This window comes from Grus americana, chromosome 2, assembly GCF_028858705.1.
Source record: "Grus americana isolate bGruAme1 chromosome 2, bGruAme1.mat, whole genome shotgun sequence".
Classification (NCBI taxonomy): domain Eukaryota; kingdom Metazoa; phylum Chordata; class Aves; order Gruiformes; family Gruidae; genus Grus; species Grus americana.
Window position 1 is genome coordinate 21264204 of NC_072853.1, and position 22752 is coordinate 21286955.

General features: G+C 40.7%; 1 protein-coding gene across 4 annotated transcripts in view; it reads right to left on the bottom strand.

Annotated features, from left to right (window-relative positions):
• Nucleotides 1-17301: 17301 nt before the first annotated feature.
• The window catches only part of ZFPM2 (zinc finger protein, FOG family member 2), a 318609-nt gene continuing 313158 nt past the window's right edge, over nucleotides 17302-22752 (bottom strand). For all 4 annotated transcript variants that reach the window (XM_054818506.1, XM_054818503.1, XM_054818505.1 and 1 more), the window contains one exon: nucleotides 17302-20778. In XM_054818506.1, coding sequence (XP_054674481.1) covers nucleotides 18287-20778 — 2492 coding nt within the window. In that variant the 3' untranslated portion in view covers nucleotides 17302-18286. The remainder of the gene's footprint in view (nucleotides 20779-22752) is intronic.

Genomic DNA, 22752 nt, shown 5'->3' on the forward strand with positions numbered 1-22752 from the left:
AAGAGGGAAGTCCAGGATCAGAAGTTTGTTCCTCAGAGCAAATGTGAAACATGACATGAGGAATATGAAAACCCTACAAAACACTACCCTTTTACAGCAAAGTTTGCTGAAGCAGAACCATGCCAGGCATTTAGGACAAAGTAGCATGGATATACTACTTGTAATACAGCTTGCTCCAACTCCAGTGTTCATACTGATTTTTTAAAAAATCTGGGTAATTGCCTAAGGAAAATGTTATATCTTTTCAAAATAACCAACAAAGTTCTGGTCAGCACTGTATTTGGCTGAAGGACAAATAAAAATCCGCATGCAGTAGCACTGGCCATGCAGGAGGCAATGCTTTCTTTTAACTGAGTCAAGATCCATAGGCAGCAAAGCTGTATGTGGCAGGGGACCTGTAATGCCCCGTTACCCTTTGCTGGGAAAGACCCACGGATGCCTCACGGGTGGCAGCAGCTAGATCGCCTGCCTCTGGGAGTAACAGAAAAAAATCATGCCTCTCACCACAAGGATGAAGTTCTGACCGATTGAAAAATCAGTATTTAAACCACCCCAAAATATATTTCTTTTGGCTTGAGACTAAACACTTGGAAATATTTGTGCTACACAGTAGGGGAACTGAGATAATATTATACTTTGTTTTATAGACCTAACTTTCCTGCAACAAAACTTAACTCTGTGTTCAGTTATAAGCCAGGCTTTTTTCTGACTTTTGAGAAAGTATTACACAGTTAAAAATCAGGAATGGTGGTATGTAAAACACTGATAAATAAATGTTAACAACTCCCCATTCTCTTCAAAGACAGAATTCTATACAGTTTCTGAGTAAGCAAACACTACATACACACAGAAAACACTGTAAATAATATAAAACATGATGAAATGTATTTACAATACTCTGAATAGTTTTAAACAAAAGCTGTTGGACTTTAAATATCCAGGCTTTCCTCATACCAACTTCCCTGCAGTTGTAGCTGTTGAATATTTAAATTTAAACACAAGGTTTTGGCATAACATTTACACTTCTGCTTCAACATATTTATAGAAACATATTCTCCCCTCATCTTTGTTCAGAAATGATTTTTCCATCTTTTTGGAGGAATGGTAAGATGTAGTGTGCAAGTTTGCTCGGGGCCCTGCAGAAGGCGAGGGTGGTGAGCCCGGGACCACCACGCCAGCACTGAGCCCCCCCCCAGCAGCTGGCAAGAAAAGTCTGTGAATCCACCGCAGGATCCGGGGAGGCCAGGAGCTGTACTGGGGTGGGATGCCTTCCTCTCTCAGTCACGTCTCAGCTAGACAGGGGATGCACAGGCTTCTTTTAACACTTACATTTGAAACGCTTCTGCGTTGCACTCTGGCTCATCTTACAGAGGATGTCTGGGAGTGAACAGTGAGGAAACAGCACACTGGTAAGCACACCTCCGCACCTTCAGCAACAGCCACTGGCTAGCACAACCATTACCAGCCTTATGGCATCCATTTCGTTTGGTGCTGGGGTCCTTCTATGCGATTTCCTCTGCTCCATATTTTGAACAGAAATACGGGGTCTTACCACTGAACACCATATCTCCTCCTCGCAGATTTTGATCCTTTGCATCCAAGAAAGTCAGAGCAGTAACTCCACGTAGGGTATATTCACATCTCGATGTCTTCTTTCCTTTTCGTGCAATGGGGTGCTTCTTCCATCATTTCAGTAAGTGTTCCAGGTCTGTTCTAGGAAATAAAATACACGTCCAAAGTGGCAGCAACTCAGCTTAACCGATTATTGGAACATTTGCAGAAATCTGATTGCCATCCAGTTGAATGGATGATATCATAAATGTCCTTGGGGAACATCCCCTTTCAACTAGCAACAAATAACTATGTTATTGCTCATGTTTTGGTCAACAGAAGTACAGCGTGAGTTTCCAAGCCAAGATCCATTCATTGCAGTTTTCTCTCACTCCTCATGAATGTACACCATTGCTTGCCAATGTCCAGTATTTATCCTTTAAAACTTTGTCCCTTCCCTTTTATGGACCAGTACAGCATTATGCTGATGTGTTAGACGAAGAGATTGCATGAGGCGGTCACATTTTTCAGCAACAAGTCCTACTGAATTCACTAGATCGTGGCGAGATGTAGCCTGGAATGCACATTAAGGTATTAATGGAGTGTGTATGCTTGATATCAAGTTTTCATGCTGAGCTGCACTGGTGTTAATCTAGTTTGATTACAAAGCCTAATGTAAATTCTTAGACAGATATTCTATTTTAGCTGAGAAACGAATGCTGACAGTTTACTGCGAGATGACAAATGAATGCTGACATTTTATTCTTACATGTTTATAAATCAGTTTAAAGGTTAAGAGTTGTTAATGCGGGCAATCTGAAGAATCCATATACATAAACAAAATATTCATTTTGGATAACTATATATGTCCAATGTCATTCACAAAAGATAAAAGTCAGATTAAAGAATGAGGGGAAAAATGCAAATTTATCAGTATTAGTTTATCTTTTAACTGGAAACTGAATTACCTGATTGATAGGCCTTCTGATCAAACCCACAATATACAATGTGGGCTTGTTTTTTGTCATTTACTTTAAAAATAAAATATCTACATGATAATTTGTAAAGAATAAAGATTAACCCCTCCCTTCTCATATGACCCACACTGATTAGAAGCGTTTGCCTGTATCTGAACCAATCTTGCAGTCACGCTGGAAAACAGCTGATCAGTATGGTCTGTGCTAGTACACATCACGGGAATAATTTACATTCTTATTTTTATTCCAAATGTCCCTGATATTACCAGAGCTAAGAAATAGTTATGATTTCCTCATATATTTCCAAGAAAAGATCTAAACACTGCTCTAAGAAGAAGAACACAAATTCCAGTGGCAGTTTTTAATGGCTGATGAGGGCTGCCTCCAGATGAGAAACAGACCGTGGAAAGTAGAAATTAATTATGGATTTTACTGAAACTCTGGTGGAGACAGACAGTCGAGGTGAGCATACCCTATGCACCATGTTAGAAACAACTATGGAGGATACAACCACCTTCCTCATCATATTCTTATATTGCTCAAGTAATGTAAAGAGGTTTCTCTGTAAAGGGGAATTGAGGCAAATACCAATTATTAAAAATGTGAAATGCAATTGGCTTTGTGAAATACAAGGTCCAAATCCTGGAATGATTTTTGGACATGAAAATACAATGTACATGGGTTACTTTTACTTGCCTCAGCGTAGTTCTTCCTGGGTAGATTACCTACACACCATATTTTGCCACATACAAAGATCCCAACTCTTTTCCAGATATGGACAAGATTTTCCTGATACAAATACGGTATTTCATATCTTCTGTTACCTGTTAGCTAATGAATGAGACTTACAGAGCTAAAATACATGGTCAGAACAATTTGAATTAAACAATTCCTATGTTCTGTTTCTATGTTACAAATAAGGAACTGCAGCACACAATTACTTGGAAGTTATAATCGCATTTCCTAAATTATTAAACCACATTGCAAACACACAGAGAGTACCCCTGAAATACCTATAGCCAAGGAGAGCTGGGAGCAGAACCTTGGGTACTCTTTGAGTGACTTGTTCAATTAATTTTGCCTTTATTGCTCAACATTCTTGAATCATCTTAATCAAAATTGTTCAAAATTTCTTTTATGTACACTTCTTGCTCTTTATATGCTTTATAAATAACTGACTAGGGAAATAAATACCATTCAAACCCAGAAATCTGTTTTATGTTTAAGTAGGTCACAGGCTGCTTTGTGTTCACCAGCAAAGTATCTCCTGAGCTCACTAGTGCAGGACCAGCGTCACTTCTTCAGAGGGGAACTTAGAAAATGGAGGCTGTAGCTCAGGTCTAGAAAACGTTCAGACTGAACATCACTGTTACACAAAAACTGTATGTTCCACTGTAAAACATTCAGAGGTCTGACAACAAAAAATCTGGAGCATTGCTAAATTGAATTCACTTTCAAATTCAAGACAGTCCTCGCTGCTTTCTTCACAGCTCATTTATACTCCTGCTCGAGATGCCAGCTGGCATTCAGACTGTTGTTAGGGAAAGTTTAGAGGATGAGCTATTGAGAGATAGTCAATCTTGGTAAGTAAGGCCTTTCATTTCACCTTTACAAGAACATACTGCTTTTTCTTAAGCAATCACATGCAAGCAATTCAGATGTAATCCTTTCCCTGGACCCCAACAATAAAGTATATGTCCTACTGTATGCAGAGCTGCGCTTTGCCTGACCACTACATAAGCATCTGCCAAACATAATAAACACTTGCAGTGCAGGTATATCATCACATTTGTCTGCCGTGATGCCTTGATTGAATTGACCTCTTGTTATTCAAAAGGCTGAACAGATATTCGGAATAGCATGGTGGTATGGCACATTTGTGCTTTTTACATTAAAAATATTCCAACCTTCTGAAAATTGTTACATAGAAGATAGAACTGTCATCTGTACATGTTTGAAGTTTGTGTGTTGGGTTTTAATGATTATCTTTAAATACTCTGCACTGAAATAAACCCAAAATATCATTCATCAAAGATAAACAACTTTTATGCTTCATGTTTAAACTAGATTACTTGCTTAGGAAGAAAACATTCACCACCACTAAATTTGGAAAATAGCAATACTTTGCATTCACTTAATACTTTATGCCTGAGGAATACTTTTTTTTTAAACATGTCCTCTGCTCGGGATCTGAACTGCTCATGGCTGAACCAGTGAGATCTCATCGGTGTGTCAGTGATTATATCCCCTAAAGCCAAGCTTCTTTATTTTCTGTGTCCCATATCTACATCTGCACAGCACATCATGTAGTTAGACTGCCCTACTGAATCTGAAAAATTTCCTGAATTAACTACTTTTGTGAGGAGATACTGAATGGGTCTTAGCAAACCTTTGTTATGGCTCAGAGTACTGCAGAAAAGGACCATTTTTGTTATAAGTTCCCACAATTTACACAGACATTACCTAGAAATTTTCAAATTGTGCATTACTTCTAGGTCGTCTTCTGAACAGAGGCCAGGATAAGTGCCACATCTCACTTGTCCTGCAACGAGAAGCATCATTACTGTTTCTATAAAGAGTTTGCAAAAATAATTAAGATAACTCTTAAAAGGCAAAAGAATATTTCCAGCAGTGCCTCCAGAGAACCAGAGACCAGCAGCTGACAAAAAAATGTATATGGATGTAGCTAGAAAGCAGTTCCATACTTTCCTAGAGCACAATCTTTACTGAGATGAGCACGATTATGGATGTATTAAAACTGGTTCATCCATCCTTCAGACTGGGAAGGCAACAGTCTGGAAACCGGAGGAAGCCTTTACGGTATCTTGGCAGCTGAACCAGCAGTTGCTCTCAGACAACATATGAAGGGGCACATGTTATGTGGGGGGGATTTAAACCATTGGAAGCCACAGACTGTGTTGATGCAGTGATGGGAGTTGTCACTTTTCTATGTCTGCTCTCTGCTTATCTAAGAGTCCATTAGATGTAGAGGAAACAGGCCTGAGCAGACACTGAGGTGTCTGTAGGTGTACATTGCTTCCCAAACAGAGAATTTTTTAAGAGATAGAACTAAATTTTTAAATTTTTTTTTAAGAGAGAACTTTTAAGATGCACCGTGAAAAGTGCTGTCATGTATGTCATTTCTAGTGTCAAGTCCCAGAGGCACACATGTTGTCCCTTTGCTGTGGATAATCCTACACCTCCACTGGCAACAGCCCAGGGAAAAAAATCAGTCTTAGGTACATCAAACTCTGGTCATGCTCTTACACTCAACTCAACAAAGCCATCCTCTTGGTAGAAGCCATGAACTGTTGTCTGGATGGGAGCTGCAGCTGCCATGTACCTTTCAGAGAAGGAAGGAGTTGGACAATGATCTGACTCCTTCAGTGGAAGTAGTTCTGTAAATAATTAGCCTTTCAGTGTGTTGCAGATTATTTATTCCAAAAAATAGATGTATATATGACGGTAGCTGGGCTTGAACCAAAATGCATGTAAAACCAAGCTCTTTAATTGCTTTAAAATTATCTTAATAATTAAGTTCTTATGAAGATGGTGATATGAGGTATGATTTAGACAAGCTAACTGCAGTTTCTGGGACACATTCTGTTCTCAGTGGCATTGGAAAAACTGTGGAGTAACTCCAGTTATAATTTAGCATAAATTACTTTCTTCTGGTGGAACTGAAAGGAGAATCTAGTCTGATTAATGCTAAATGAAGAACAGCATGAATACTTACTGCATCTATTTTTCAGTGAAAAATTACTAGAACTATATTCGTTCATTTGTAATACAAATGTGGATTAAGAGATCTTCATTGTATTCCTAGTGATTTGTGTGGTGGCTAGGCTGGTTATGTTTTTGCTGCATTGCTATTAGGTAAGGACAACTCTGGAATAACTGTTCCAGAGTAAATTTATATATGTTAAAAATAGAATTTGCTTTTTGATGAGCAGGTGGCACAAAAAAAAAAAAAAACAATTCATCGATAAGGGTCTGAACGAATATCAACAAAGCACTTGGAGAAAAATCACTTAATCTCACTAAGCATTCAGAGACAAAACTGCCCTTCTCCCAAAAAGCACTTCTATACTTTGTCAGATGGGGCTTGAGATATAGTGACAAAGATAGGCTGAGGTCCTATTCTGAATTTAAATTCCAACTTTTCCAAGTTTAGCAATGTTCAGATCTGAAAGTTTTGCTCACCTCACTGCAAATTACTTTGTATTTTTCTTACATACACATTTTCAGCCAAGCTGAAACTGGGCACTGGAGGGATATAGTACTGAGATGATTATCTGATTTAGAATATGGAATTAAAACCTATTTCACTGGGACTTCTCCCATTTGTTACAGTTAATGCAGGAATTCATTTCAAGTGAGGCTGGAGGTAACCTTAGAGTCCAGGCCCATGGTGACCAGGGTAACATCTGGTGAATCTTGCTTTTACTTTTCTAGGGATTTGTTATCTTTGTTTCCTCAGGGGTTGGGTGTAATAGGATACATAAGGTCTGTCTGAAGGCAAGTGAGAGATCAAAAATAAGTTGAAGAGGGAAAGTAAAAAGGGGAAAGAGGGAAAGGAAAAATGGAGATAAAAAGGTGGTGTAATCTAGAATATTGGAGGAGGGAGAGTGAAAACGGAACTTGGCAGCTTACTGGGATACAGGGTATGATAGACTCCACAGGAAACTATAGACTTTGTCTCTGGATCCCACTGTCTTTAAACATGGACATTTTTTCATTCCATAGAAATTTTGAAAGCTCTGAAACAATTACTACACACACAGCCCATAGGCCTGCTGCTGCTTTCAGTTATGCTGCTGATAGTCCAGAAAGTCTTGCTGATGCCTGACAAAACTGTTCTGGATTTCCATTACTGTGACTGACCAACATAGTCAGGGTGAACAATGTACAGACAGCCTATGAAGATGCCCAAGAGCACAAAGACATGCAAAATAAAAGTGGAATGTAGGTCATTTGATAAGGTGATAGACAAACTCCAACTGGAGTTCATAGAATCATGGAATGGGTTGGGTTGGGAGGGATCTTTAAAGATCATTGAATCATAGAATCACAGAATGGTTTGGGTTGGAAGGGACCTCAAAGATCATCTAGTTCCAACCCCCCTGCTGTGGGCAGGGACACCCTCCACTAGACCACGTTGCCCAAAGCCCCATCCAACCTGGCCTTGAACACTTCCAGGGATGGGGCCTCCACAGCCTCTCTGGACAACCTGTGCCAGTGCCTCACCACTCTCACAGTAAAGAATTTCTTTCTAACATCTAATCTAAATTGACCCTCCTTCAGCTTGAACCCATTCCCCCTTGTCCTGTCACTAGACTCCCTGATAAACAGTCCCTCACCAGCTTTCCTGTAGGCCCCTTCAGATACTGGAAGGAAGATCATCTAGTCCAACCCCCCTGCAGTGGGTAGGGACATCTTTCACTAGATCAGGTTGCTTAAAGCAGATGAGCACATAATCCTGAGAACCATTTCCAAAGAAATAAAGGACAAGAAAGTAACTGGGAGTGGTCAGCCTGAATTTATGAAGATGAAATCATGCCTGACCTGATGGGCTTCTAAATGGAATGAACAGGGGAAAGCAGTGAATGCTGTTTATCTTGACTTTAGCATGGCTTTTGACACTGTCTCAACATCCTCATAGACATACTGATGGAGTATGGGCTGGATAAAAGAACATGGAAGTGGATTGAAAACTGGCTTAACTGATGGGCTGAAAGGGCTGTGATCAGCAGCATGAAGCCCAGCTGCAGGCCAGTCACTAGTGGTGTACTCCAGGGGTAAATACTGGAGCCAATACTGTTTACCATTTTCATTAATGACTTGGATGTTGGGACAGCATGCACCTTCAGCATGTTTGCACATGATACAAAACTGGGAGGAGTGGTTGACAGACCAGATGTCTGTGCTGCCATTCAGAGGGATCTGCACAGGCTGGAGAAATGGACTAAGAGGAGTCTCGTGGAATTCAGCAAAGGGAAGCGTGAAGTCCTGCCCTTGGACAGGAACAACCCCAGGCACTGCAACAAGTTTCCCAGAGAGACTGGGGAGTATTTAAGTTGTGAGACAACTGGACACAGCCCTGAGCACTCTGTCGTAGGTGACCCTGCTTGAGCAGGGGTGGGGTTGGACTGGGTGATTTCTAGAGGTGCCTGCCAGCCTCAACCATTCTGTGACATTACCTTTGCTGGGACATGGCTCTATCCCTCTATAATTTTGAGGAGCTAGTGGCTCCTACTCTACAGCCAGTGGTATCACATACAAAAGAAGCTGTTTGTATAGTCTATAAATGCAGCAGAACCTGTATAAAGGTCACAGAGACATATTCTCTTTTATCTACTCCCAGACACTGCAACTGGAGTGAGCAATTCCATAATTCATTTCAATGGGAGTTTTGTTAGCATTAGATGTAGGTTCCAAATGCCTGACCTGCATTTTTATGGGTAATTTGTTAGCGGCAGTGGGTAATCCTGCAGAGAGAAGAGGTTTTGATACTCAGCAGAGTACTAACTTTACCTCATCTCCATTTCTAAGAGAACTTTAGATAGCAAGGTAATTCATGTTTTCAGAATGCTGCATTTTGCATCAAACTGTTTACTGTAATGAAACAAGTAATTTATTTTTATCTGAGCCTGCATCACATCTCTCACTTTACTGCTGGTTCTGAACATCAGTAGAAGGTGCTTGAACTGTGCTTCTCCATACTGGTGATGGATCCACAACGGGATCTTCCACAGCCCAGAGTAATGGTTCATAAGTGTCACTGGACAAAGTTGTACAACATTTCATTTTTACTTTTTAATCTTATCTGGTGATAAGAAAGGTTTGGAATTCGCTGCTTGGGAAAGGAAACTGGCATTTTCATCACCTAAGAATGAATCCTACTTGAACCTTGCTGGTTATTGGTATTGTGTTTATCATAATCTTAAAGCAAATGCAAAACCTAGTATTATCACTTAACCATAATCTGTGTTTGGCAAGTATACACAGCAGTTTCATATCAGGAAGGTATAATGGGTATCTATCTCCAAACTGAATACTTTATATAAATATTATTTTTGTATGGTGAATATCATTACCAAATCTAATATAATAGACATAAACTATGATATATTTTGGTGTGGGAGGGAAAAGGAACACAGAATGTTATTGGTGAGGAAGGTTCCTGCAGAGCAGAGACAGTTTCTTCTGTGAAGTGGCTGTCACAAAGTGACACTGGCACCCTCTAACACAGTAAAGTTCAAATACATAGAATCATGTCAACATCTCCTACATAATTACAGCATTTTCTATAAATTACATGAAAGCTTTGAATATATTTGTGATACTACAGATTTCAGTAACATTATAGTATGTTAACATATTAAAAACTCCTGCAAACATTGCCAACTTTTTTTTAACCTAATATAAGAATTACCTATTAAGAAAAGACACTTCTCATAAAAGGAAAGGGATTTCTGAAATAATTTACAAAAGCATACTGCACATCAAGTTGTCTAACATTGAAGATGAGCCTCAGTTGCTGATAGACCAACAATGTCTGCTTAATGTAAAAAGACAGAAACCACCATAAGGACAGAAGCCCCAAATCCCTTCTTCACGTGTTATATCCCTTCAAGTCCCTCTTGTCCCTTTCTCTCTTTGTGGTCCAACGACTCTCTCTCTGTTTTGCAGAATAACACAGGTGGGAGGGGAGCAGCACTGAATGCCGACCTCTCCATCCCCGTAGCTGCCCTCGTGTAAGGCTTGGGATTGTCCTGACAGCCCTAAGAGCTGGCTAGACCTCAATTGCTGAGGGGCACAATGAATCCAGCCCCCACTTTGTGGATGAATACTAGGGTATTATATAAACAGTGAGCACTAAAATTATCCATAGTGTCATTCAAAGTGTGTGTCCAACCCATTCTTTCAAGGAGTTTTCCCACAAGGAAATCACTGTAGGCAAAGGCAGACAACTGACCGAGGCTCTGGGTATGGTGCCTAGCACTTACAGAGGAGTGAGTTTCAGGACGTGGGGAGGGATATAAGAGCCCTAACAAAGGGACTTAACTGGAGGAGATGAAGACCAACTGTGTGCACGTAAACTGCTTTTTCTGAGAGAAGGGTGCCTTTGTGTCTTCAGTGGTGGCAGGCTGCATAGTCTGGTACCCTTTAGAGGGTGGCTAGATGTCCAGGCTGAGGGGCAGAGGTCTGAAAGAGGAAGATCCAGGAGATGAGACATGCCGCTGGTAGATCCATTTTCCCTCAATAGTTCTTGTGATAAACTATCCTTTTTTCCTTGTAGGCATCCCTTCTCCTTCAACGAGGCCCAAACACAAAGAACCAAACTGTGTTTATGCAGTAACAGAAAGAGGAATCTCTCACTGCTATATTTCTGTATGTATTTGAGGCATACTTTGACAAGCAACAAGGAAAAAACCTACTGTTCGGAAAACCTCCTAAACCCATAAATACTCTTCTTTCTTTTGCACCTCCCAGTTGGTAGCTCTTTGCCTTTCAGATTCTTAATCCTTTAAAATCAATCTTGTGTTTCTTATAAATCAAATAAGCAAGTTAGCCTGGGGGAACAAGCTGGCCAGCAATAAATGTTTATATACTTGTGGATGTACTTGGAAAGCTTGTGCCTCTTTCACCCAGCGCTGCTCCAGTAGAGAACAACCTTGTTTCTGCTGGCAGCAAAGAGTGCCAATGAGCAGCTGGCAGAGCAGCTGTCCCCGGCCCGGGCAGGTCCCTGGCACCGGGGGGACCTTCTTCACCTGGCTGAGCTGCGAGAGACCTTCCAGACTAAGGGCGTGGGGAACAAGGTGCGGCAAAGTGCACGCAGGGTAACCCTCATCACATGCGGCTGCATCCCAGCACCCCGCACCTTGCTTCTGCGGTGTACGCTGCCCTGTTGTGAGCTGTGCTCTGGGTTTTAAGGGAGTGGAAGGGGAAGGAGTTTTGGATTAATCTTCCCTAAATTACATTTGCAGAGTTTCCTTCCTTTGGTCTAGAAAAGAGTTCAAAGATTATCCATCTAAACAAATTTTCTTTTTCAAATTCTTCTTACTTGCTCTTTTGTTGAAAGACATCATTTGAGGGGGTTCCTTTTCTATTCTGCTTTGAAGACTTGTGGCAGTAAACCAACATGTTCCTTTCCCTTTGCATACCTACCCTCATACAGAAACTTCAATCACAGGCTGAGATGGCTTCTCTCTAAAACAATTTTCTTCCTTGATCAGTCTTTGAACCTACAGGTCTTTTATTAGATTCCATAAACGTATCTCTTGGGGGGTAGTTTCATCAGAATTAGCACAAGATCAAAAATGTCAAAGCATCAAAGTGGCAGTCTGTTCTCCCTCAAGCCAAACACCAACATAATCAGCCCACTGGTATTTTTCCCATATCCCCCCAAGACTCAAGTTGCAAGGGGTTTAACAAGGCTTCCTCAGAAAAAGAGAAAGCAAATGAATTGAAGGTGAATCCTGCCAAGTGACTGAATAAACCAGCCATGCAGGGACACTATGTCAGGGCTACATAGACTTGAAGCCATATTACCATTTCACTTCTCAGCTTCTCCATTTACCACCTTCAAGGCTCACGCTTCAGACAGGACTGGGAGGGGCAGGGCTGTTTTTGGCACCGTGTCGACCCAGGACTGTGGTTTCTACTGTCTGCTCTGTATCAGCTGGTCACAAGTACAGGACAGAACTTATAAGTAAGGAATTTATTAGTGAATGTGAATAACTGAGCAGAAAACTGTTTTGATAACAGATGGGCTTTCGAAACAGTAGCAATGCTGGCGGTCCTGAGAAGTGATTACATTCAGATACAGCTGTCACTGCAGAATCATATGAACCTGGCTTTACAGTTTCAGTAAGAACACCTGGAACTGGGAAAGCTGAGTTGAAAACCACTTCTGAAGGTGTTTCCCGATTTATCCAGTTCGATGCATTACACTTGTGGCTTTCCTTATTCAACACGGAGTTTGAACGGAACAGCAGTTATTCATAGCCACCCGCACTGACAGGACAAAACCGAGGGGTATGGGAGCTATTGGTTTTTATTATTAACGGTGCTGTGAAAGGTTCCTGCCAGTCTGAGTTGTTCACGGGAGTCGTGCGAACGCTGCAGGCCTGGTGCTCCCCGTGGGCTCGCTCACACGCTGCCCTGCAGCTGCGCTGGCAGCAGCGGCCTCTCACCGCCGTGCTGGTGGAGATCGCCACCCTCTCCAGTACACCGGCTCAGGTGGCTCCTTTCACCTGCCTCCACCTGTGATTCAAGATGAATTAAACAAAAAAAGCCCAAGCAACCACAACAGAAAACAAAACAAGACAATTAACGAAACCAACTAAGCTGGCAGGTGGAAACAATGAGTGCACGGGCAACTGAGTTGGTAGGGAGGAGCAAAGGCCTTGGCCTGGGACCTGTGCAAAGCAGCTGACAGCAGAGAGGGGAGAGAGCAATTTTGCCAGGAGCATGCTTAAATTTGGAAATGAATCATCACCCACCATGCGCCAAAAGGTGCCAGTTACCTACGCACTGAGGATTAAAGGGTCTGGCTGTTACTTCTGCAATAAAGAATTTGTCTAATCACCTCATTCAGCTGCTTGATCTAACCTCTTAATCTAGTTTAGGTTCTTTCCCTCTTTGACCACGCTCGTGTCTGTGTATCTTTTATATGTAACATAGGCGTGTGTCTGTGTATATAGTAAGAAAAACACGTATTTAGAAGTTGAAACTGTCAGAATTATGGTTTCCTGTTCACCCCAGCACCAAAGCTCGTCTCACACTTCCAGTCACAATTCATTCATCTTGTACTATAAAGAAGCAGCTAAATATGTGAGTGCAGGTTTCCCGCCCACCTCCCTGCCCCATGCTCTGTTTCACTCCATGTGCAAGTGCCACCAGTACTATTTTAGTTCATTTTGCGGTGCCTCTGATGGGTCTCAAGGGGGTCTGGATTCACAGCACTGTCAGCGACCTGTGTGGAAGACTTCAGATGAGAGGACCAAACATGCTCGCAGGCTAACACAGCTGAAGTTTGGGTATCTGACTTATCTTTAATTTGCAATAGGTCACACCCATCTGTTCTGTGCGGTGTCTGTCCCGACAGTTCCTGGCAGTGCAGTGCCCCGACTTGTGAAGGTGACCTGGGAGGTGGGAAGAGTTGTGGTTCTCTTCCTCACTGTCAGCCTTGGGGAAAAGGAGACCATCCGGAGCCAGAATCTTTGCAATGGCAATATTCAGTGTTTGGGAGTGATCTTCCAAGGATTTTGTCTCATCAGTATTTTAGCCGCTCTCAACAGACCTCCTGGGATGTGCAGTGTTTTTGTAGTGCTGACGCCTTGAAACTGCTGCCTTCTGTAGCCCTCAGCGTACCCATACTGCACGCTCCAGATTAAAAAAAGTGCTGATTCCCTTTTTCTTATCTTCTTTGTCCCTCAGTGAGGTTATCCCCCACCACCCTTCTTCCCTTGTACTCACCACGGAATTTTCTTTAAGTCAGGTTTTCCAGGCCATTCAGAGCTCCACTTCAGCTCCGCCTTTTTTAGAGTGGATTCTGGTTCATAGCTTATGTACATTCAGAAAAATGAATTAGCCCACCTCCACCTCACCTTGATGATGGTTCTGGCTTTGATTCCATCTTTTAATTTCCACATCAGGAAATTTTAGTGTTTTTCATTCTTTTCCTTCTGCATTTCTCAGTGGTGCAGCATTTATTGTACAAGGGAGCGATCACCTTATACATCGACTCAGATCGTGTTTGGGATGTGACTACTACACTCCTGTGGACAGTATCCGAGAACGAATGTAGTCAGCAGTTATTTGAGAGAAATGAGAGACTGGGAAAGTGTGGATCCACAGCAAATATCAATGATGTAGTTTTATGATTATTTGTAGCAATGAGAAAATGTCACCAGAACCCTAACGTTACTACGATTAATTCAAGACAAACAGACATCAACTTGTAGCAATATCCTTTACTGCTTGCATTAGGCATGTACGCCTGATTTACGGTTACAATGAAAAAAATCATCATGTGAAAAATTCATATGGTGACGTGAGAGACCGCATGACAAATGTGTGAAAATTGTGATGTGAACGGGGACTCACAACAGCCTTTCAAAGTCTGAATTTTAGGATACAGACAAATAAATGAGGCGGACATGGATGCAGCCACATTAATTCTGAGCTCTGCATGTGGATAGGATGCTTTGTGAATAAGGAAATCTGCCTTAAAAAGCCAAAAAGTTGAACGCAAAACCCACCAGGCAATCAGCACAAGGGGAGTCAGGCAGGAATCAGCTCTTCTAAATATTAGGCCTTCATGTGGAGCAATTTTATTTTTTGTATCATAAACCCAGGAAATATTTTAATGCCTTTTGTTGAGCTATTCATCTCCACTCGATAGCCCCAAAGATTTATTCACTGACTCCAGCTGACAGGGATTAGCAGATCCAAGCCATTTAACCGAGGTGCTCTGCTTCCTGCTGAGTTCCAGGTGTCAAAGACTCACTAAGGAGGGACTCTTTTGGCACAGGTGATTTGATAAATAATTAATAAACCTACAAAAGTGCAAAAGCAGGGAAGAGTCTATATTCAAGAGGAGTTTTTAGTAATAGGCAGATTACCTGTTCTATTATCACCTTGAACAAATGCATAGATATTATCTGAAGAGAATACAAATAATCACTTGGTCAGAAAACAAGTTTAAGTAGTTTATTCCTGTAAACAATATTTATGACTTAAACACAGATGTGCTTAAAGCCCCCAGCTGGGATTAGGCCAGTATTGTGCAAACTGGTTTAAGAGACAGGAGGGAGAGTTCTGGCTGGTCAAAGTGTTTATGTTCTTATTTCAAATGAGCAAATTAAAAAAATGGGTGCAATAAAGAAAGTAAAAAAATGGAAAATAGTGTGTAAGGTTAAGGGAAAACATGGATCCTGAGCCCAGCTATTTGAGCGGCTATCTTTATTAAATGCTTTCTATTTTTAACAAATATATAAGAAATCAAATGTCTGTAATCCACTTTTGCTTTAGTTTTACTTTCAGAGAGTGTGATGGTGTAACTCACAGGTGCTCCAGTGAAGTGAGTAAAATATGTAAAATTTGTATAAAATTGAGTAACTCTTTACCTAAATATGAGCAGGTTGTGCTTCTTTCAGACTTTTAAAAATGGGACCAAATAGGTGATGTATAAAGAGAAAACACTACTAGGTATATTCTGTTGTATGAAAGCAATTGGACTTGCCAGTGGGAAGAATATACACAGCACGGCAGGCTTTAATTTACCTCTGTAACATATCGGGTACCCTCAGCAGTTCCAGATCAGAAATGTTTTGTGATAAGGCTTTTCCCTTTTGGCACCACTTTTCAGGTAGGTACTCCCTTTAACCCCGATACTCTCCTTTACTTTCTCACAGTCTAACCAAACGCCTAGAGCCCAGGAATTGTAAATTACACTACCTGTGGCTTTCCGACCAACTTCACCTAAAAGCTTTTGTCCATGCATGTAGATCTTTCAGAATTAGCTTATTTCAATCCAGAAGTAATCACTTAGTTCTTTAAACCAATGTTGTATGATGGATGATCTTCAAAATAATGTTTGCTAACAAGAAGGTCAAAAGGTACCATCTATCTTAAATATTGTGGAGTCTTAGATATATTGGTGTGGTATTTTCTAATAAATGCTTAATTGATAATCATGAATGATTTGTCTGGTTTATTCTCCCTGTGTTTGTAACACTTTTTCTCTTCACAAGACTAATTACTCAAAGTATTTGCCGTAGGACCAATTTTGGCCCTACTGAAATTAATGTCTGCACCTGTTAACTTTGTTGAGAGTGAGAATTAGCACAATTTTAAGCACTCTTGTTCCGTATTTAAACCCCAGCTAACCACCAGAGTTGTTAATAATAGTCTTTGAAGTGTTTAGTATTTTTGCTACTGGATCACATGTACCTGTTCACCTATACTTGCAAATAAAAAAAAGGATGAATTTGGTTTCAAAGTACACAGGGATGGGGTTGCTGAAAGCCCGTGGTATTGCATACTCTTAGACTAGACTCGAATCGGCTGCTTAGTTGAAATACCATCCTTTTATGTATTTGATTCTGCATTGTTTCTTTGGCTGATAGAGGAATTAAATTAAATACAACTGTTTATGTGACTAGTCAGGTTGTAGTTCTGCTTTCAAATCCGTAGGATGAAAAATGCATCAACGGGTCACTTTTATAATATCAGGGGTTTTTATGAAAACAGTGTACAGGAGACTGAACAATTGCAAGTGAAGGGTATTAATTGTGCATTAGTTCAAATTTTAACATAACATCAATTATTGAATAGTATTCCTATATTAAATTAGTGGAGCAAACTGCTGTTCTATTTAAATGAATGTTATTTTTTTCATGTAAGACCACTAGAGGTGTTACGCAGCAGATTGTTCCACTAATTTTGACGTATGGAGGTGCTGCCAGGGACGTACGTCTTCCTTAGCTCCAATAAAGGGAACAGCCTTCCTTGTTTCAAACCTTCACATTTTAAGTTTTCGTTCACTAGGTTGTCTTAGACTTAGTTGTATTAGTGACCTGTCAGCAAGGACTCCCTCAAAGCGGCCGCATCATTTGTACTCATTTTCTCTTTGAACATTTTGCTTCCACTGAAGATGGGGGCAACGTTAACCTGTTCCTAAGAGCTTCTTTACAGTTTGTGAGCTCTAAATCCTCCTTGAAAAACAAAATAAATTTAAAGAAATTACTGCCAAACATCTCCAATGATCTGGAATTTTATTCCATCCATATACATGCATAGTAACAACATTTGTTGAGAAATTATTTCTATCAGAAGTAGAACATTATCTTTGTGATCACCAGTTGCAGTATTGCTACTCTTATATTTAAATATATCTTATATATGAATTAGATTCATAATTGCAGCATTGAGTTTAGGGTTTTGTTTTAGACTGTGCCTTTCAAAAGATAAAACTGATTGATATGACCTCATTACTTACAATACTGCTTCCAGTAATTTTGTTCATTCTTTATAAAGTATTGCATTTAACAGCAAAGGTTTAAAAATTGAGACAGAGATGCATCAGCGAAAGAAAATACAAGTACTATACAAGAAAAAAATTGCCATCTTCATTTAACGTACGTTTCAGATTAAGAAAGTGGACAGAAACATACTGCTACATACAAATGCAAAGCCTAATGACTAAGGTACTGTATCTGCTAAAATATAAAGTGCAAACTGAGCCCAATTGTTCAAAAAATTGAAATTTTAAGGCGAACTTTACAGCATAGTTGAAACTTTTTTGCAAGTTATATTTTAGCATATACATATATCTGCAACAGCATATAAGAAAAAAAATCAGGATACACAAGTGCTTTTGAAGCTATTTCTAAAATGCTTTTCTGTATTGTTTGTGACTATTTTCTTTAAAATCTACTATACAGTGCAAACCATATGTGCTACACAATAACTATACAATAACATTACAAATGACTTTAATATAAAGTTTTTAAATAAAAAATAACATAACTACAGCTATGAATACTGCTGGTAAAATAAATTAATATTTTTGAAAATGGCACCAATAATACACTTTACTAATGGACTGTAATGAAATTACACCTTTAAGTCTTCAACTCAGCAATAGTGAAATCTCCTGATTGTCCAGATGTAATTCAAACAGCTTGCTTTAGACTGTATGGAACAATATGCTAAACACAGGTACCAAAGGTGACCAACCAATTGTTTCATTTGACATGTTCTGCTGCATGTGACGAGCAATAAAACTTCTTATGAGTTATAAAGTTTGAAAGATTGTTGAACTGGATGTCACACAGTCGGCAATACTTTCCACTGGTTGGGGCCTGGGTGGAACCATTCACGCCTTTAGCTATACTAGACAACTGTTCCTCTGCTGTAGGAATTGCTGGAGAGACATTTTCATTTGCAGTTAAGGGATTCTCAGAGATCCAAGAAGGAGACTTGTGCCCATCTTCATGCGGAGGGTTCTGGGAAATGTTCTCTTGTTGTGGGTTTGCGGCAGGTCTTTCCTCCTGTTTTAGTCCCCCATTAACTATTACCATGCCTCGGTTTTTCGGCAATAGCGGAAGAGACTCTTTCTTCTGCACAGCACATCCATTCGCAGGCGCCTGGCCTTTAGGAGATTCACTTTCTGTATTTGTGCTTTGATCTAAATCAGTATTATGAATGACGAGAGAACCAGAAATGTAATCACTTGGCTTGATTCCATAATATGGAGAAAGCTGATCTGCTCCTTTAGCTTTCTTTATTGCTCCAGGGTAAAGGCATTGTGGAAGAAACAAATGTTTGTTTTCTTCTTTTGTAGCAATAAGCTGGGCCGCTTCACTAAAGACTTTTAGTCCTTGAAGTGTTGCTAAGTGTGTGGAAAATAAGTTTCCATTAGGAGAGGGCTGTTTCGAGTTTCCGTTTTTCTCGCATTTGATTATGCTTCTTTCGTAACTGACATCTGGGCTGTTTCTTTCACTTTCTGGGTTTTGAAACACCTTACTGTCGAGCTGTCCCAGGTCATTACGCTGATGGGCAGTGACAGGGCAAAAATTCTGCTTGTGAGCCAGGTAGTTCTCTACCTTGTTAAAACTGATCTTGCATACTGTGCACTCATGGTAGTCCAGCAGCCTTTTGGGAGAAGTGGATGTCCTCTCTGACGGGGGTAAGCATTTTTTACTGAGATCTATTGGCACATCCATCTCCAAGCAAGACACAGTGGAGTGGGGAGTATCGCACTTTGAGACTGGAACGCACTTGTTAATAGACAGTGACGTTTCCAGATGCTTCGAGACTATTCCTGGAAAGATATCACAGCGTGGATGGTAACATTCTCCAAGGCCTTCCGTTGACTCTTGAGTAGATGTACAAGGATTGCCAAGATTAGCCACTTCTAGAAATCGCTGTTGAACTAGTGGTGGCCTTTGCTCTTGCTCTGGTAGGCACATCTCATACATCTTCCTTCGCTTCCGGGTACGCATTGTTCTCTGCATGGCAGGCACTTTGTTGGAAGCGGACCTCTTCAGTGGGGGATCGTGGCGAGTGGCACAGTAATACTGCTTGTGGACCATGTATGTTTCATGTCTGCTGAAAGTAATATTACAAGCTTCACATGTGGTCTTGTTAGGATCACTCTCCCCTTCTACTAAAGGAGCACTGGGATTCTTCACATCAGAAGGTTTTCCATTTATCTTCTCATCGCCGTTGCTCGCAGCTGACAACTTCTTAGATTGTGCTGTAAAGTCTTTTTCATGACTTTTATTGTTTGGCCCAATCAAATCTAAAACATTGGAAGAGTTTATGCAAGATGTCTGCAGAAGTTGATTCTCTGGATCTGATGTGTGAGGAGCTGCATTCAGGATGTTTATAGAGCTTTGACCATTACTGGGACTTACGGCTTCTGGCATTTTTTCTGGAACACTGGAAAAATCTGGTGACTTTGCCATCTGCTGCCATCGGCTGCTGCAGTAATGCTTTTTGTGTACCAAGTAGTTGTCCAAATTATTGAATGTTATGTTACACTCAAAACATGTAGCCCCTTTGGGCATCAAAGGACTGTAAATTACAGGAGGATAATTGCTACTTCCATGCCTCAGTCTTCGATGGACCAGTTCAGACATTTTGGCTAATATCTCTGAAGCCTGAGGAACCACAGTGATGTCCTGGGGAAAAGCAAACTGGGAAAGGAAAGGTCCCATTGGGAAAGAAGGACCAATAGTAGGCTGAACTGGCGATGAAGCAAGTCTTGGACTGGATGGTTCAGATTTTATTTTAGTGTATGAAAAACTCTGCTTATTTGCTGCAGGCTGTGTTTCTGGCCTCTGGTTTGGAAGGAAAAGTGGAGCCTTTTTTTCACATTTATCAAGCTCTGTATCAGAACTTGCATCTTTAGTCTGCATGGTCTTTTGGCTTTGGGGAACATCATTTCTGCTCAACAGGTCTGTTGCTGGCTGTAAACCTTCTTCGTTTCTACTTGGAGAGTGTTCAATGTCACTTTCTCTCTGAATCTTGTTGCCAGAGACATGTAACTCTTGGTGCTGCAGTAGCTCCCTCTGAGTTTGGAAGCCAAAATGGCAGTGATTGCATCTAAAGGCAGCTTGAGTAAGATGCGAGAACAGGTGCTGATGAAAGTTAATCACTGAGTCAGCAGTGTAAGTACAAACTGTGCATTTCAGACTAGCACCAGGTGGGAGAAATTCTTCCATTTTCACTCCTTTAGAAAAGACAAGTAAAATACAAAATAAAGTGACCATTTTGCCCTTCATCTATACCGGAAAATCAGTTGCACAGCAGGTACAAACACAGTGAGAACAACTAATTTTCTTCTGATGGGATGATATTAGTCACCCTGAAAATACTTGAATTGGTTCAGAATGTCTTTCCTTGAACTGCTAGAGGATATTCCCAGACTTCTGCTCTGCTTTGGAGAGCCTTAGTATCTGCATGCATTCAGCAGAGATGAAGGGAAAGAAAGAACAAGGGAAAGGATAAAAATAGACTGGACTTATTCTAAATGGAAAGGTCTCAGAAATCAGAGTTTTAACTAAAGGAGACATAATGTTTCCCATACACAATCACTGAAAATTTTGAATGCACAGAAAGCACATCAAGGTCAAGAGGTTCAAGGTTATGATGTGGCTTGAGGTACAGTCCTCAAACTCGGAGTGCCTGAAAGCCACAGAGGAAAAATAGCATTTTGAGCATTACTGAAGCTCAGCTCTTTGCATGTATGAGTTGGCTGTAGTGTGAGAACAGGATACAGATCTATCCTCATCAGAAAGGACTGATGAGTTGCGTTCGTTGTGAAGGGAGGAGGACGAATAGTAAGACACAGCTTCCTTAACACTTTATCTTCCATATATCATGACCATAGATGACTACTGCTGTAATACAACACCTTTTCCTCATGAAATCACTACAACTTTCCCTATCGAGAACAGTACTTCCAAAGCCATCTTACATTCACTGCTGAAACAAAAAAACTGCCAACGTTTCATGGTATTTTGAAACTGAAAATGCCTTAAAAAGAGGTAAGACTGAATTTCTCTACTGCAACAACACAGATTCTGATTACCTGTTAGACAACAAAAACTGAAAAAAATATTGGTAGGGATGATCTTCAGAATCTAAAATGGATATTTGTTCTGTCTACACACACACACACACACACACACATGTATATACCATGCCTTGGTCAGGTAAACTAGGTTCGTGGTGGTTGGACAATATAAAGCTGTAAGAATATTGTGGCTTAGTCTGTGGGAAGTCATTCTGTGGTACCTGGGGGTGCTCACTTCTCCCCTAGTATCTGCGACTCCCACAGCTGGGAGTGACATTTGAATTTGAACTACTCTCGGGCTCAGAGGCCAGAAGGGAGCCGAGGAGACACACAACACTTTAATCAGCGCTTGCTCCCCATCAGACACTTTTTCACTGGGAGGCCGTATGAAGCTTTAGCTCCCCCACTGCCATGAGATGGTATTTCATACACTTCTACATCACGTGATAGAGTCATGTTGGAGTGTTGTTGCATTTCAGTCAGGGCTCCATGCTCCAGTGGTGTGGGTCTGCTACAGCCCCTAGCAGGAATGGTACCAGGAGTTGAAGCAAGCACAGTACTAGCTTACAGGGCATTTGGAAAAGGAATGTTTCATTCCTACTGCAGAAGCTGTTATAACTTGTGATAATCTGTATTAAAAAAATAAAGATTGACAGGATTGAAAGAGAGCAAGCATGACTGAACTGACTAGTTTATGACTAAAAAGAAAGGGAAGGCCTGACTTTTAGCCTCTGATTTAAGAAATACCTAAAGATTCGTACTGAAAATTCAGCAGGATCTCAGACCTATGTGTTTCAAGGAACACAGATGCTTATCTCTAGATTGCAAGAAGACATAGTCACTCACAGCTTATGGCTGAAAACCCCGTCGACACCTAAGCTGATAGTATGTCACTAAATGCAAAGAAGCAACCCTTTTACACAAGGGATAAGATTTCAGAATTTTCCTCTGCTTGGGGAGAAATGAATTTATTATCTTCCAAGAGTACCTGGTTTTAATTACTAGGCTGTAAGACATGCTGGGCTGCATTCACCTGCTCTTGTTGAAGCTATTCCTACTGTTCCGCTGGTTCACTGAGCAGTGAAATATTTGCTAGGCAAAAGACAGAAAATGGCAATAGCCTGATAT